Genomic DNA, 12,324 nt, shown 5'->3' with positions numbered 1-12,324 from the left:
GAATCCCACCAAAGCTAAATTATAAAATATTTTCTTGGTGGACCTAAACGCTCCCACTGAAACTTCGTGAACTCCTTTGGGCTCTCCTCGGAGTATAAAAACAAAAACTCGAGGCTAAAATCAAGTATAGACATCTCGGAACAATATTTCCACCCTTGAGGAAGTAAGGCACTCTAGAGCAAATACTCACCTTCAACAAGCTTAATGCAAGAACTCCTTTGGGCTCTCCTCAGAGTAGGGAGAGAAAAACTCGAGGTTAAAATCGAGCATAGACACCTTGGGAACAATACATTTACTGTTGAGGGAGTGAGACACTACAAAGTAGATACTCACCCTTAACATAAAAGGTGGCTCTAATGGGTTTGAATCCCACCAAGGTTAAATTATAAAACATTTCCTTGGTGCATCTAGATGCTCCCATTGAAACCTGTGAACACCTTTGGGCTCTCCTCGGAGTAGAAAAAAAAACTCAAGGCTAAAATCGAGTAAAGACATCTTGGGAACAATATCTCTACTCTTGAGGAAGTTAGACACTTTAGAGCATATACTCGCCCTCAACAAACATAATGTAAGAACTAATAATAGCATTTAGTAAAAATGGTATATATATATGGTAAGTTTTGAATTCATAAATACAACTTTGAATAGTATTGCAAATTATATTGTAATCAAAGAAAAGACTGTTATGAAAACATAATCAAATCTTAGTTAATTAAATGAAAAACTTTTGCAACAATTATATATTAAAGTGAAAAAATATAAAATATGAATAAAATAAAATTTTTATTGAAAATAGAGAAAAGAATATATATGATAAAAGAATGGAGACTTGTGTTTCATCTCTTGACTTAGTGTGTTTATATATAAGTCTATAAAGTCTATGAATAAAGAAAGAAAAATAAAATAAAAATCCTAAAATCAATACTAAAAATTTGTAACACTCTCTTCAAGCTAGAGCATAAATATTGATCATGTGTAGCTTGTTACATAGATAGTTAACCCAATTCCCATTAAATGTCTTTGTGAACAGATTAACAAGTTGTTCTCTTGTCTTCACATAACATGTGGAGGTTGACTTATCCAAAATTTTCTCCCGAATAAAGTGAAAATTAACCTTGATATGTTTGGTTCTTTCATGATACCGAATTTGAGGCGATATGAAGAGTTGCTTGATTATCGCTAATTCACCCTAAAGCCCGAATTTGAAGTTAATTACAGTAACTGAAACGAGTTAATCTTCCTTATTGGTTTAATTGGCTTAGTTGTTTATTTAATTTATTGTTTATTTATTTTAGTTACTTAATTTCTAATTTTTATTTCTTTAATGATTCATTGTAATATTTTTCAATAGATTTAATTTATCCTCTCTTGGGTATGATGCTCGGAATATTTCCCTGTGTTCCGTTTTAACACAATATTACATTACAATTTGATTTGTATATTTGCAAACACCACTACTTTGTTTCTTATATTTTTGATGCCGTATTTTCTAATTAAACATTCGCATGTTTGACGGTGGTGAGTGCATACTAGATAATTAAATAACTTGTGTAGTTTGAATGTCAAGTCATGTATGGTTTTATCCTCTCCGTACGTGAGGTGATGTGGAAATTGGAATGTGGCCAAAAATGCCAAAATTTATGGAGTAAGTGAAATAAAAGCGAATAAAAACCTTACTAGGCAAAATGTTCATCAACCTTAAATATATGAAATTAGATAAAAGGAAACTAGTAGGGATAGTTTAAAAAATAGCAGAACTTGTGGGGAAAATTTTAAAATTCCAGAAACTTATAAATCCTGAAGGCTACAAAAGGCAGTGACCAGCCACCCCACCCAGCGGCCAATTCTTTTATCCTTTGAAGCCTTTGTCTTCTAAAATGGCAATATCAGCCTGCAATAACCTATTTTCAACTCTAACTTTTCTTCCTAACAAAGTCTCCATTTTCACCAAAACTCCTCAGTTCATCACCGCTTTGAATGGTTCCAAAACGAGATTATACTCTTCCAAAGTAAGCATGAGCCTAAGAGCCGGCATTGTTGGTCTTCCTAACGTCGGCAAATCAACTCTCTTCAATGCTGTTGTAAGTTTTACTCACTTTTGAACTTTGGGTTTTCCATTTTTTCCCCTTCAATAGAACAGGTAAGATAGATTTTGATGAGTGATTTATTAAATTTTGAATAAATGTTGTAGGTTGAAAACGGGAAAGCTCAAGCTGCGAATTTTCCGTTTTGTACTATAGAGCCAAACGTTGGGATTGTTGCAGTTCCGGATCCTCGGCTTCATGTTCTTTCTGAACTCAGCAAGTCTCAAAGAGCTGTCCCTGCTTCTATTGAGTTTGTTGACATTGCTGGACTCGTTAAAGGTGCCAGTCAAGGGGAGGTAAAACTTCTTGTAATATTTGTTTTTGTTGCTATGGTACAAATTTTTTCCATTGCAACAAATTGCATTTCATATGTTAGCAATTTTTTCTCTTTAACACTATTATCTTTGTTTTTAAAGATTCTGTTGCAAGTAGGTTCTTAATTTCTTATCTTTCATTAATTGTAGGGTTTAGGAAATAAATTCTTATCTCACATCCGTGAAGTGGACTCCATTCTTCAGGTTCTTTTCCACCATTTACCTGTGTTCTATTCTGCATTTGCATATGTTCAACTGATTGATTTTCTTATATTTCTTTACATTGTGTCATTTAAATGGAGCTTTCCTAATAGGAAACAAAGGATAAATGGCGAAAGGCATACATATGCTAGCCCAACCATCATTTCGCTAACTAAAATTAATGGTGCTTCGATCTTGTAATCTTTCCTGAGAGGAGTTTAGCTTATGCACGAATGCATACTATGCTCTGTGTTAATCAGTACCTCACTTGAAACATTAATTCTCTGGGCGCCTACCTTTCTAATACTTACCCAAGTCTGAATGAGTATATATTTCAATCTCAGTAGACCAATAAGCACAGATATGGATACAGTACCGCATGACAGGATATGGACATAGAATTTTCTAGAAGAATAGGACGCAGGACATGGACATAAAAATGTAAAATTGATGTTTTTCAATCAAATATAAGATGCAAATAGCTCTTCAGTTTTTTAAAATCAATTCTGAATTTAAAAGCTTGAACCTTAAAAAACTCAATGGCACCAAATAGCTCACACTCAAAGGCCAAAGTACTGGAGACTACTCGTATATTTAATAATTAAGGAATCCAACTAAAAATCCCTGCCCTGAACGATTTCTGATTCTTTTAATTGAATCTGAAATTATTCTTTTGGAGACTTTGTTGAATTTTATGTGTTATCATTGTCCATTGAAAGCTGAGCTACCTTATCACTAATTTTTATGTTTTGAAATAAAAATGCTGGTTTGATTACTGTTTCAGGTTGTACGCTGTTTTGAGGATAACGACATTGTTCATGTGAATGGAAAAGTTGATCCTAAGTCTGATATTGATGTTATCAATTTGGAACTTGTTTTCTCAGATTTAGATCAGGTATGCCCAATGGAGCCTTAATGCAACTTCTGCGTCTTTCTCGAAAAAGTGGGGATGCTGATTTAATAGTCTAGAACACATTATTATCATATGAGTGCATTGAAAACATCTTTTACAATGACCATTCTTTTTGCATTGCTTGTGTGGTGTCTAGTTTACTTGTTAAGAGAATTTTAAGAAGATTTTGCTCATTTACTGCTCTCATACACTTGGGGCAGTATTGATTCAAAGAGATCTCTGATTGCAAAAATTTCCCCCCTTTTAACAAAAAAAGGGTGGACCTATTTTCTTAATTCTTGTATTTATTTGAGAATCCTAGTTATATTTGATTGATAAAACACATCCCTCTGTTTAATGGCTTATGGTGATGTGAACCAAATTTCTACTTGTGTCTTTTGCATATCCATTGTATAATGTGGATACATACAGCTAAGCTATTTGCATACCATTGCATATTGCATCCTGTAAATAATATGCAGGTATACAATTCATATCAGTGTCAGCTTTTCCCAACATCTGGTATGACATTAACTTTATGTACTCTCATATCCTTGTGCATGCTTCTGCTCCTTATCACGCAGATATTTGGTTACACACATTTATCCATAAATTCAAATTAATAATTTACTGTTCGTGTGTTATGTTTTTACTCATGCACTAATGGTCAATAAATTTGCTTGACTGTTCTTTCTTAATGAACCTCATACCTTAAATAGGTTTTCTTGAATGTTTTTTTCTCAATAACCTTTATGAACTCCTCTATGGCCTTAGTACCTTCCTTTGACAGCCTAAACCCAAATGGGCCTATATGAAAGTATTGTATCTTTTATAACAAATGCAGATTGAGAAAAGATTGGAGAAGCTTAAAAAGGGGAAGGTGAAGGATTCACAATCTAAACTAAAGGTGAGGTTATTTTTCCTGTTCCAATTTTACTGTAAGTAGCCTCTTATCTTTTGCCTGTCGGTCTGTCTATATTTTCCAATATGGTGTTTGTTCGTGTTAGCATTGACTTTTTTAAAGTTATATTATTTTAGGAGGAAGCAGAAAAGTCTGGCCTGGAAAAGATTCGGCAGGCTCTCATGGATGGAAAGCCAGCACGATCAGTTGGATTAACTGACTACGAGAAGGATGCTGTGAAACATCTTTGCTTGCTGACAATGAAACCAATCATATATGTGGCTAATGTAGCAGAATCAGATCTCGCCGAGCCTGGATATAATCCCCATGTTTATGAAGTGATGAATCTTGCATCTGAATTGCAATCTGGAATTGTAACAATTTCTGCACAGGTTTGGTGATACTCTTGAAAAGCATATTATAGTGGCAAGTAATACAGAGCTTTGCATGCTTGAGCCTGTTGGCAGATGTTGATTCGGTGTCATATTTCACTAAAATATGAAAATCTATATGTTCATATAATGCCTGTTGTTGATTGATGCTATATCAGCTCTTATTCTATCATGCAGAGGAACTAAGGAAGCTTAACATTGCAGGTTGAATCAGAGCTCACCGAACTTCCATCAGAAGAACGAACAGAATATTTGAAATCTCTCGGTGTCAGTGAAAGTGGACTTGGAAACCTTATTAGAGAAACATATAGCCTTCTAGGGCTGCGCACATACTTTACATCTGGAGAGAAGGTGAAAAATACTCTCAGAATTAGTTTAATGGTTTTTATTTAATTCTATGAAAGTTAATTTCAAGTCTGCATGGATCTTTATTTGTTGCATTAGTTGAAAATGTTGTTCTTAATGCTGCAGGAATCAAAGGCATGGACAATACTTGCAGGTAGCTGTAGCTATGCTGGTGTTTGAACCGTACTATGTGCAGGCAGTCTTATCTTTGTCATGAATCTTAAATATGTGTGCCAATGTTGTCCAATTTTGTTCTTTCTTGATCAGGAATGACTGCTCCTCAAGCTGCTGGAGTCATTCACTCTGATTTTGAGAAAGGCTTCATTCGTGCTGAGACAGTAAGCACCATTAATAATTTTGTGGAAGCAGTTTTTTATCATTGATTTTTATCCTCGTACAGTGTATAATCATCATACAGTGTATGTTTTATCATTGACCATGAAATGAAATATATGCTCATTTTCTTATAAACAACTTTCTTGTGCTTAATAGGTATCCTATGATGATTTCGTCACATCTGGTTCACTAGCAGCAGCAAGAGAAAAAGGACTTGTAAGTTGTTCCATTGTTCTTAGCCTATAAACTCCGAATCCATAATAAATTTCTTGAATGGTATGTGCTTAATACCTACCATCAGTTTCACTTTTGCAATCGGGAAGGAAACATTGTTTTGCATGTATGTATTTTGCCTCAAAATGGTGAAACTCTTCTTAGGTTTCTATCTTTGTTGCTCTGGTTCTCTTCATTTTCCTTGAAATATCCATGTCCAACGCACAACTAACATGTGTATGGAGGTACGATCCTTAAAGATCCTCCAAATACATGGAAGGACTTAGAAAAAGGTAAATCTGACATATGCTTATATCTGACACTGAAATCCAAATCGGAGTAATAATTTCCTATTATCCCTATCCAGCAAAACCTACATCAAACTTGTATATAGTTTCATCTTTTCCCTCATTATTCTTTAGCTTCATGCATATTTCAGCTACCCGCATTACCAAATTTTCTTCACCTCTCTCAGACTTAACGCTCTTATATTTTTTTTCTGTCTTGCTGATATTGAACTTTCTGCAGTTGAGATCCGAGGGTAAAGATTACATAGTACAAGAAGGTGATGTGATGCTGTTTCGTTTCAACGTTTGATGACTGTATTTCCGGAGCTGAAGGCAAATTCATCATTCTTTTACTTATCAAAGCACCAAACAAGAAATGTAAACGTCGATACAGCGGTCTAAGACCATGTTCAATATCAGAAATATAGCATAGGATTGTAATTTTTCTTTCACCATTGCTAAACCGAGAAATATATATATTCAGAGATTTTGCTCGAGGAATTGCTTGTTTGTAATCCAAAAGTAAAACAAAGGTTCTTACAGCCACCCTTGAGTGTCGGGATTTGGAGTTCAACATTTATAACTTCTTCACTTAATACAATTCGCAGTCTGGTTTAAACCAAAAACAAGTTAAAACTTCTGTAATCTCATTCCTATTCACAGTTTAGTCGAACCCCGATATGTATTACCCTTTTTTCTTAACTTGTACTATTGCAGTCATAATGTGATAAAAGAACTATTTTCTGCTATTTTCTTTCTTACTATAGTTGTGTTTGTTTTCCGACAAATCTGAAATGCAATACGACCTTGAAAAGGTTGAATATAATACCTGATCAGAAAGTTGAACTTGAGAGCTTCTGAGACTAATATGGCAATGTACTATCCTTTTCTTTTTGGCCAAAAGGCAAATTACCATCTAAAATGCATTTAGCTGAATTTAAATATCTTTAATATGCTAAAAGATTAATAGTGTAATCTTCTTTTTTGAAATAATAGTGTAACCTAATTAATTACAAATACAACTTTGAAAAAGAATTTGGAAACCAATTTTTTAGCTGTTGAGCTCATTTTTTACCACTTAAACATTTATCTAGTTCTTTTTTTATACACTGAATTAATTCAATGGATGCTGTGTAATCATTAACAAATCTATCAAAGAGCAATACAAAAATGGATGATTAAAACAAGTGGAGGAAACCATACTCGAAACCCTACCATGCAGAGGCATGGCCTAACAGAACATTGCCTTTTTGTATGGAATAATTATAACGAGAGCCCGAATAAAATTACCGCGAAGTTACAAGTCAATAGGCACTTGGGACTGTCAAATTGCTTCGAGCATTTGTTTGCATAAAATTCCAGATTAAACCAGTCTCGGCTGACAAAAGTTGCGCTTTATACTACCATAGAACAATCTAGAAGCTCGCATATTAGATGCAATTAAAGTTTCAGAGCTTCCTCATGAGAAGAAATATTCTCTGGTCGAGTTCAAAGTGGGAGACATGAGAAGCTTCTCCCCTGAGCAGCATTAGAAGCCCTCCATATGAAACATAGACCTCCCTGAAAATAAGAGCGGATATTTAATTCTAAGCTGAAGGAGACTATAGAAGCACAAAGAGTTCACATCATGTAATGTAGTGTAATAGCAACATTCAATACTCTTGGATATCAAGTCAGTAACTGCAGCAATCAAGCAGCAATAATGGTGGAATACATAAGATACTAGTGAGACACAATAAGGTAATGGCTAAGTAGGTTAATAAACATACGCTTTAAGTCCTTTGCCTGAAGCGTCATCTGTTATCTTGTATAGCTTCCCATGCATGACATACTCGTACTTATCAGCAAGAGACTTCCTTCCCTGTAAAAGAAGTCCAATTTGTTAGGCAAATGACAACAAAAAAATTGCATATCTGAATGATAGAGGTTCCTATACATATATACATGTAATATATAGCAACATAGAGCTAATAAGCCATGGAAAATTCAATTTATGCTAATTTTCTATTTTACTTCCAACTGTGATAATGTTTTCATATAAGAAGGGAAACTAGAAACAAGATACAAGATGACATACAAAAATATAGGATTTTGGTGTCCTGGAAACATACTTTCGGAATAGCTTAACGACAGGCAAGATGGTTTCACCTAGGAATCATATTAGGCATACAAAACACCCACTAGAACCAAATGGAAACTGAAGCATAGTTCAAGTTTGCACTCCCATAACAAGTGGATGTGATAAATGCTACAATCAAACTCAAGCCCTGGAAATAATAGTCATGGTTATCTGAATACTTCCAAAAAGAAAGTATTCTGTTGCAGCAAAGAGACTGGAAAAGAGTGTTAAACTCAAATTTCATCTGTAAGAAGACTACCGGAGTGTAATAGCCAGTGTCAGGAGTTCCATCCAAATTCAATGTGTGAGCTAAAGCCATTGTGAATTTGTCACCAACATGCATAGGGTATATCTCTGTATTCACATCTAGGTGCATGTACATGTCACAGTTTTGGCTCCGTGCTTCAATTCGAGTAACTGCATGATTTACAAACATGTAAATGGGAAGTACTAATAGAACACTTAAACTAGAGCAATTATAAGTGCATTACAAGGATGTTGGTGAACAGACTCACAAAGCATCTCCCAAGTATTATAGCAAAGAACCAGAGTGCTTTCGTTCATGGGAGAAGCATTTTTGACAATATATTGTTTGCTCAGGAGTTGGTTAGAGGATATAATACAAGCACACTTTCACCAAGGTGTGCTTTGAAAGTTGATCCTCCAAAAGTGTTTGATTCAATCAATTGGGAGTTCATAATGACTGTTCTGGCAGCTTTTGGGTTTCCTACACTGTTTGTAGATTGGATAGGAACTAGTGCTACAAATCGAGGTTCTCAATCTCTGTGAATGGAAGTTTGGTGGGTTATTTTAAAAGTGGTAGAGTAAGGCAGGGGGGATTATGCTATTTGTCATTGCTAGGAATGTTCTCTCTAAGATGCTAGATTTAGCTGCAAGTCATGGTCTGTTTAATTACCATCCAAATGTTATAAAATAGAGCTGACAAACTTAAGTTTTGCTGATGATCTGATTATTTTCTCCAAAGGGAATCTGGGATCTATTATAGGTATCCAATGTGTGCTACATCAGTTTTATAATTACTCAGGATTGCAGTTGAATTCTACCATCAGGGAATGATCGAGCTGGGTTCCTTTCCTGTTAGGTACCTTGGAGTACCTTTGGTTACAAGAAAGTTGACAGAAAGTGATTGTTCCCAACTGATTGAGAAGATAAAAAGAAGAATTCAAGGATGCAAAGCTAGGCAGCTTACTATGCAGAAAGAGTCCAGCTCATACAATAAGTGCTTTTTCAATTTATTGAATTATGGTGTAGACAATTTGTACTTCCGGAAGCTGTCATTAAGACTATTAATCAGCTTTGTGCCAATTTTTTATGGAAGGGGGAGAATGTGGCTGCTAAGGAGAAAGGGTGGGATGGTCTGTAGTATGTAAACCAAAAGCTGAAGGAGGCTTAGTGAGGGAGTTAGAAATCTAGAATCAGGCCTGGATCATGCAGCAACTGTGGACAGTTCTTATTCAAGCAGGTTCTCTTTGAATAGCATGGATAAGGGGCTGTGTGCTTAAGGAAAAACAATTGCTGCAGATTTCTCCTACTTCAACAAGTAGTTGGAGTTGGAGAAGATTGCTCAAGATGAGATGCTGGATTGGGCAAATGATTGATCTTCAAACAGGAGATCTTGTTATTTCAAGACATAAATACTCTGTTAGCAAAATCAGGAATCGGGAACGGAATTAGAAGTAAAGAAGAAAAAGTCCCTCGGAACATGGTTTCCTTTTCATATTCCCAAGTACTCTATAGTTGCCTGGATGGCAATCCTCAACAAATTACCAACAAGAGATAGATTGCGGGCTAGAGGGATGCAAATTGATGGGAGTAGTAATCTGTGTCATGCTAAGATGGAAACTAGAGATCACTTGTTCTTTGAGTGCACTTACTCAAGGCAGTTCAACAATACTCAGACAACTGAACAAGAGCTTCTAACAAGAATAATGGATATGATATGTTGTAGGCATGGCAGCAATAATCAAAATAGGAGATGCTGTAAAAGATATAATTTGTATAGCTTGGGGTATAAGGGATACTGTTTATTGTCTTTTATTATTTTTTGGCAAATTGGCCAGTGTTATACTTGTAGCGTAACACTGCTTCTGGATAAATGAAATACACAGCCAATTCATCCAAAAAGAAAGTTCGATCGGTACCATTTATTCCTTTTTCCAAGAGATGCAGAATTAAAACTACTCCATATCTACCACTGATAAACATTATTCCTACAAAGGTAGTACCGCATATGAAGAATAAACTAAGCAACTATATAAAAGCTTGACCATCAGTATAATTGCAGTATCATCTTATTTTTCCTGTATAGCGCACGTGTCTATTGTAGTTTTAGATTATTATTAGGGAAGTTTTAAACAAGTTTGATGCCATTCAATAATAAAATAATTGGGAAAACAAGAAATACTCGCAATAGAAAACTTTCATGCTTAGAAAATTACTTTATCACACCAAAGGTAAGTTGACAACACATACATATACTTGCAAAATATTATAAAGAAAAAGGGGGACACAACTCAAAACGATTAAATTATAAAATGATGAAAAAAAAAAGCGAAGGAAAGATTAAAGATTTGACCTTTATCAAACTTTTTACCATCTGGGTCAAGCTTGTCAACCAAAAAAATGTCCTCGAAAAGTATTATGCTTGACATCTTCAGCAAATTTTACTCTCTACACTAAATTCACAGCAAAAAGACTTAAAAAGGAGTTTAACAATGAGAGTGGCTCTGAATGAGAAGGGAAGGGAAGGTTATGTTGGTTTATGGAAAGCCGGAAACCATGCATTCGGATTCGGAACAGCTAATAAACTTATATTCTTAAAATTGGTAAATGTTTTATAAAGTCCCTGTATTATACCTCAAATTGCATTTTAGTTCTTCTAGTAATAAATAAATAAATTTGTCCTACATAAAGGAATAAAATAGTCCCTCCACAAAATTTGTGCAGTTAAATTATTATTTTGGTTTTTTATAAGAATGATATGATAATAAATTTAGCCCTAAACTTTTAAATTTGTATTTAATTTGGTTCTTACTCTTTTATTTGAAGCAAATTAATCTTCAACCCTTCATTATTGAGTTGACACTATTTTATTGTATATGTCATATTAACAAATAAGTTTAATTTTATAAAAATAATAAATAAAAATTTTAATTCCAAAAATTCTAAATTTTTTAAATAAAAAATCGTTAATAAAAATTATAATTCCAAAAACTACAATTTAAAATTGAAAAAAAAAACATAAAAATTTTAAAGAATTCATAAAACTATAAAAGTTTTTCAAAATTTCAATAAAAATTCAAAAAAATTTAAAAATATTATAGAAATGCTAAGGAATTTTATAATTTTTTTAAAAAATTACAATATTATGGAAAAAAATTAAAAAATTAAAAATATATTTTATAAAGTTAATTACATCAAATGGTTCAAATATTTTTATTAGGTCCTACAGTTTTACTCTTAGATTTACCAAAACCTTTATTTATGTAAATTTTACAATTGAAAATAAGGTTTAGTGATAAAAGATTTTAATTTTACCGACCTTGATGCTTATGTTTTGAGACAATAGGCATGTCTCAAGAGTTTAGATTGAATTTTCTCTAATTTAACTTCGATGTTTTATATCTCAAGATAATGTCACTATGTCTTGAGACTTGCCACCTTACATCTAGAAATACATGAAAATATTTTTAGGGTTCCGAAACATGTTCTTGATGCCTCGAGACATCAATGCAGAAATATAGAAAAATGACATTTCAAGTCATGCAATTGATCCCTTAAATGCACCTAAATATGTTCATCATATAACCAAACTATTTCACACATAATTGACATGCCATAACAAGTTTAAAACATACATTTACATTACATATAACACATTAGATCAAAATCTCAATAGGCAAGTAGAATGTATAAACTATGTATAAGGCATATAAAATCACTTTCAAAATTCATCGTAAAGGTAAGCAAAAGTGGAATATGGTAAGGAAAAACATAAACTACATGCCAAAAGACATCTAAGAAGACACCAAAGTCCAACATTAAAAGACATAATCGTTACGTACATGCCATTTTATAAAAGACCTTAAATAACATTACAAACTCAAGTAATAAGATCACCAAACAAACTTGAGAGTACTTCAGACACTTGTAAACAAAAACAAACAATATGCAGAGTAAGCAATAAAAAGCTCGCTAAATGCTAATGTAACATGAAGTT

At 33.7% G+C, this 12,324-nt stretch overlaps 2 protein-coding genes across 2 annotated transcripts; one reads left to right on the top strand and one right to left on the bottom strand.

The window, feature by feature from the left end:
• The first annotated feature begins 1,821 nt into the window (after positions 1–1,821).
• Positions 1,822–6,714, top strand: LOC107903835 (ribosome-binding ATPase YchF). Its single transcript, XM_016830007.2, has 11 exons — positions 1,822–2,081; positions 2,192–2,380; positions 2,549–2,602; positions 3,384–3,494; positions 4,336–4,398; positions 4,530–4,784; positions 4,989–5,135; positions 5,256–5,283; positions 5,397–5,467; positions 5,622–5,681; positions 6,207–6,714. The coding sequence occupies exons 1-11, from the start codon at positions 1,878–1,880 to the stop codon at positions 6,273–6,275; spliced, it is 1,251 nt and encodes a 416-aa protein (XP_016685496.1). The 5' UTR covers positions 1,822–1,877; the 3' UTR covers positions 6,276–6,714.
• A 403-nt stretch (positions 6,715–7,117) lies between these two features.
• On the bottom strand, positions 7,118–10,867 carry LOC107902952 (DNA-directed RNA polymerases II, IV and V subunit 8B). Its single transcript, XM_016829050.2, has 4 exons — positions 10,681–10,867; positions 8,344–8,501; positions 7,735–7,826; positions 7,118–7,525 (listed from the first exon to the last, which is right to left on the bottom strand). Exons 1-4 carry the CDS (start codon positions 10,754–10,756, stop codon positions 7,414–7,416), a joined length of 438 nt encoding a protein of 145 aa, XP_016684539.1. The 5' UTR covers positions 10,757–10,867; the 3' UTR covers positions 7,118–7,413.
• Positions 10,868–12,324: the final 1,457 nt, after the last annotated feature.

Source organism: Gossypium hirsutum, chromosome D05, assembly GCF_007990345.1.
Source record: "Gossypium hirsutum isolate 1008001.06 chromosome D05, Gossypium_hirsutum_v2.1, whole genome shotgun sequence".
Classification (NCBI taxonomy): Eukaryota; Viridiplantae; Streptophyta; class Magnoliopsida; order Malvales; family Malvaceae; genus Gossypium; species Gossypium hirsutum.
This window is presented reverse-complemented; position numbering and strand designations above follow the sequence as displayed.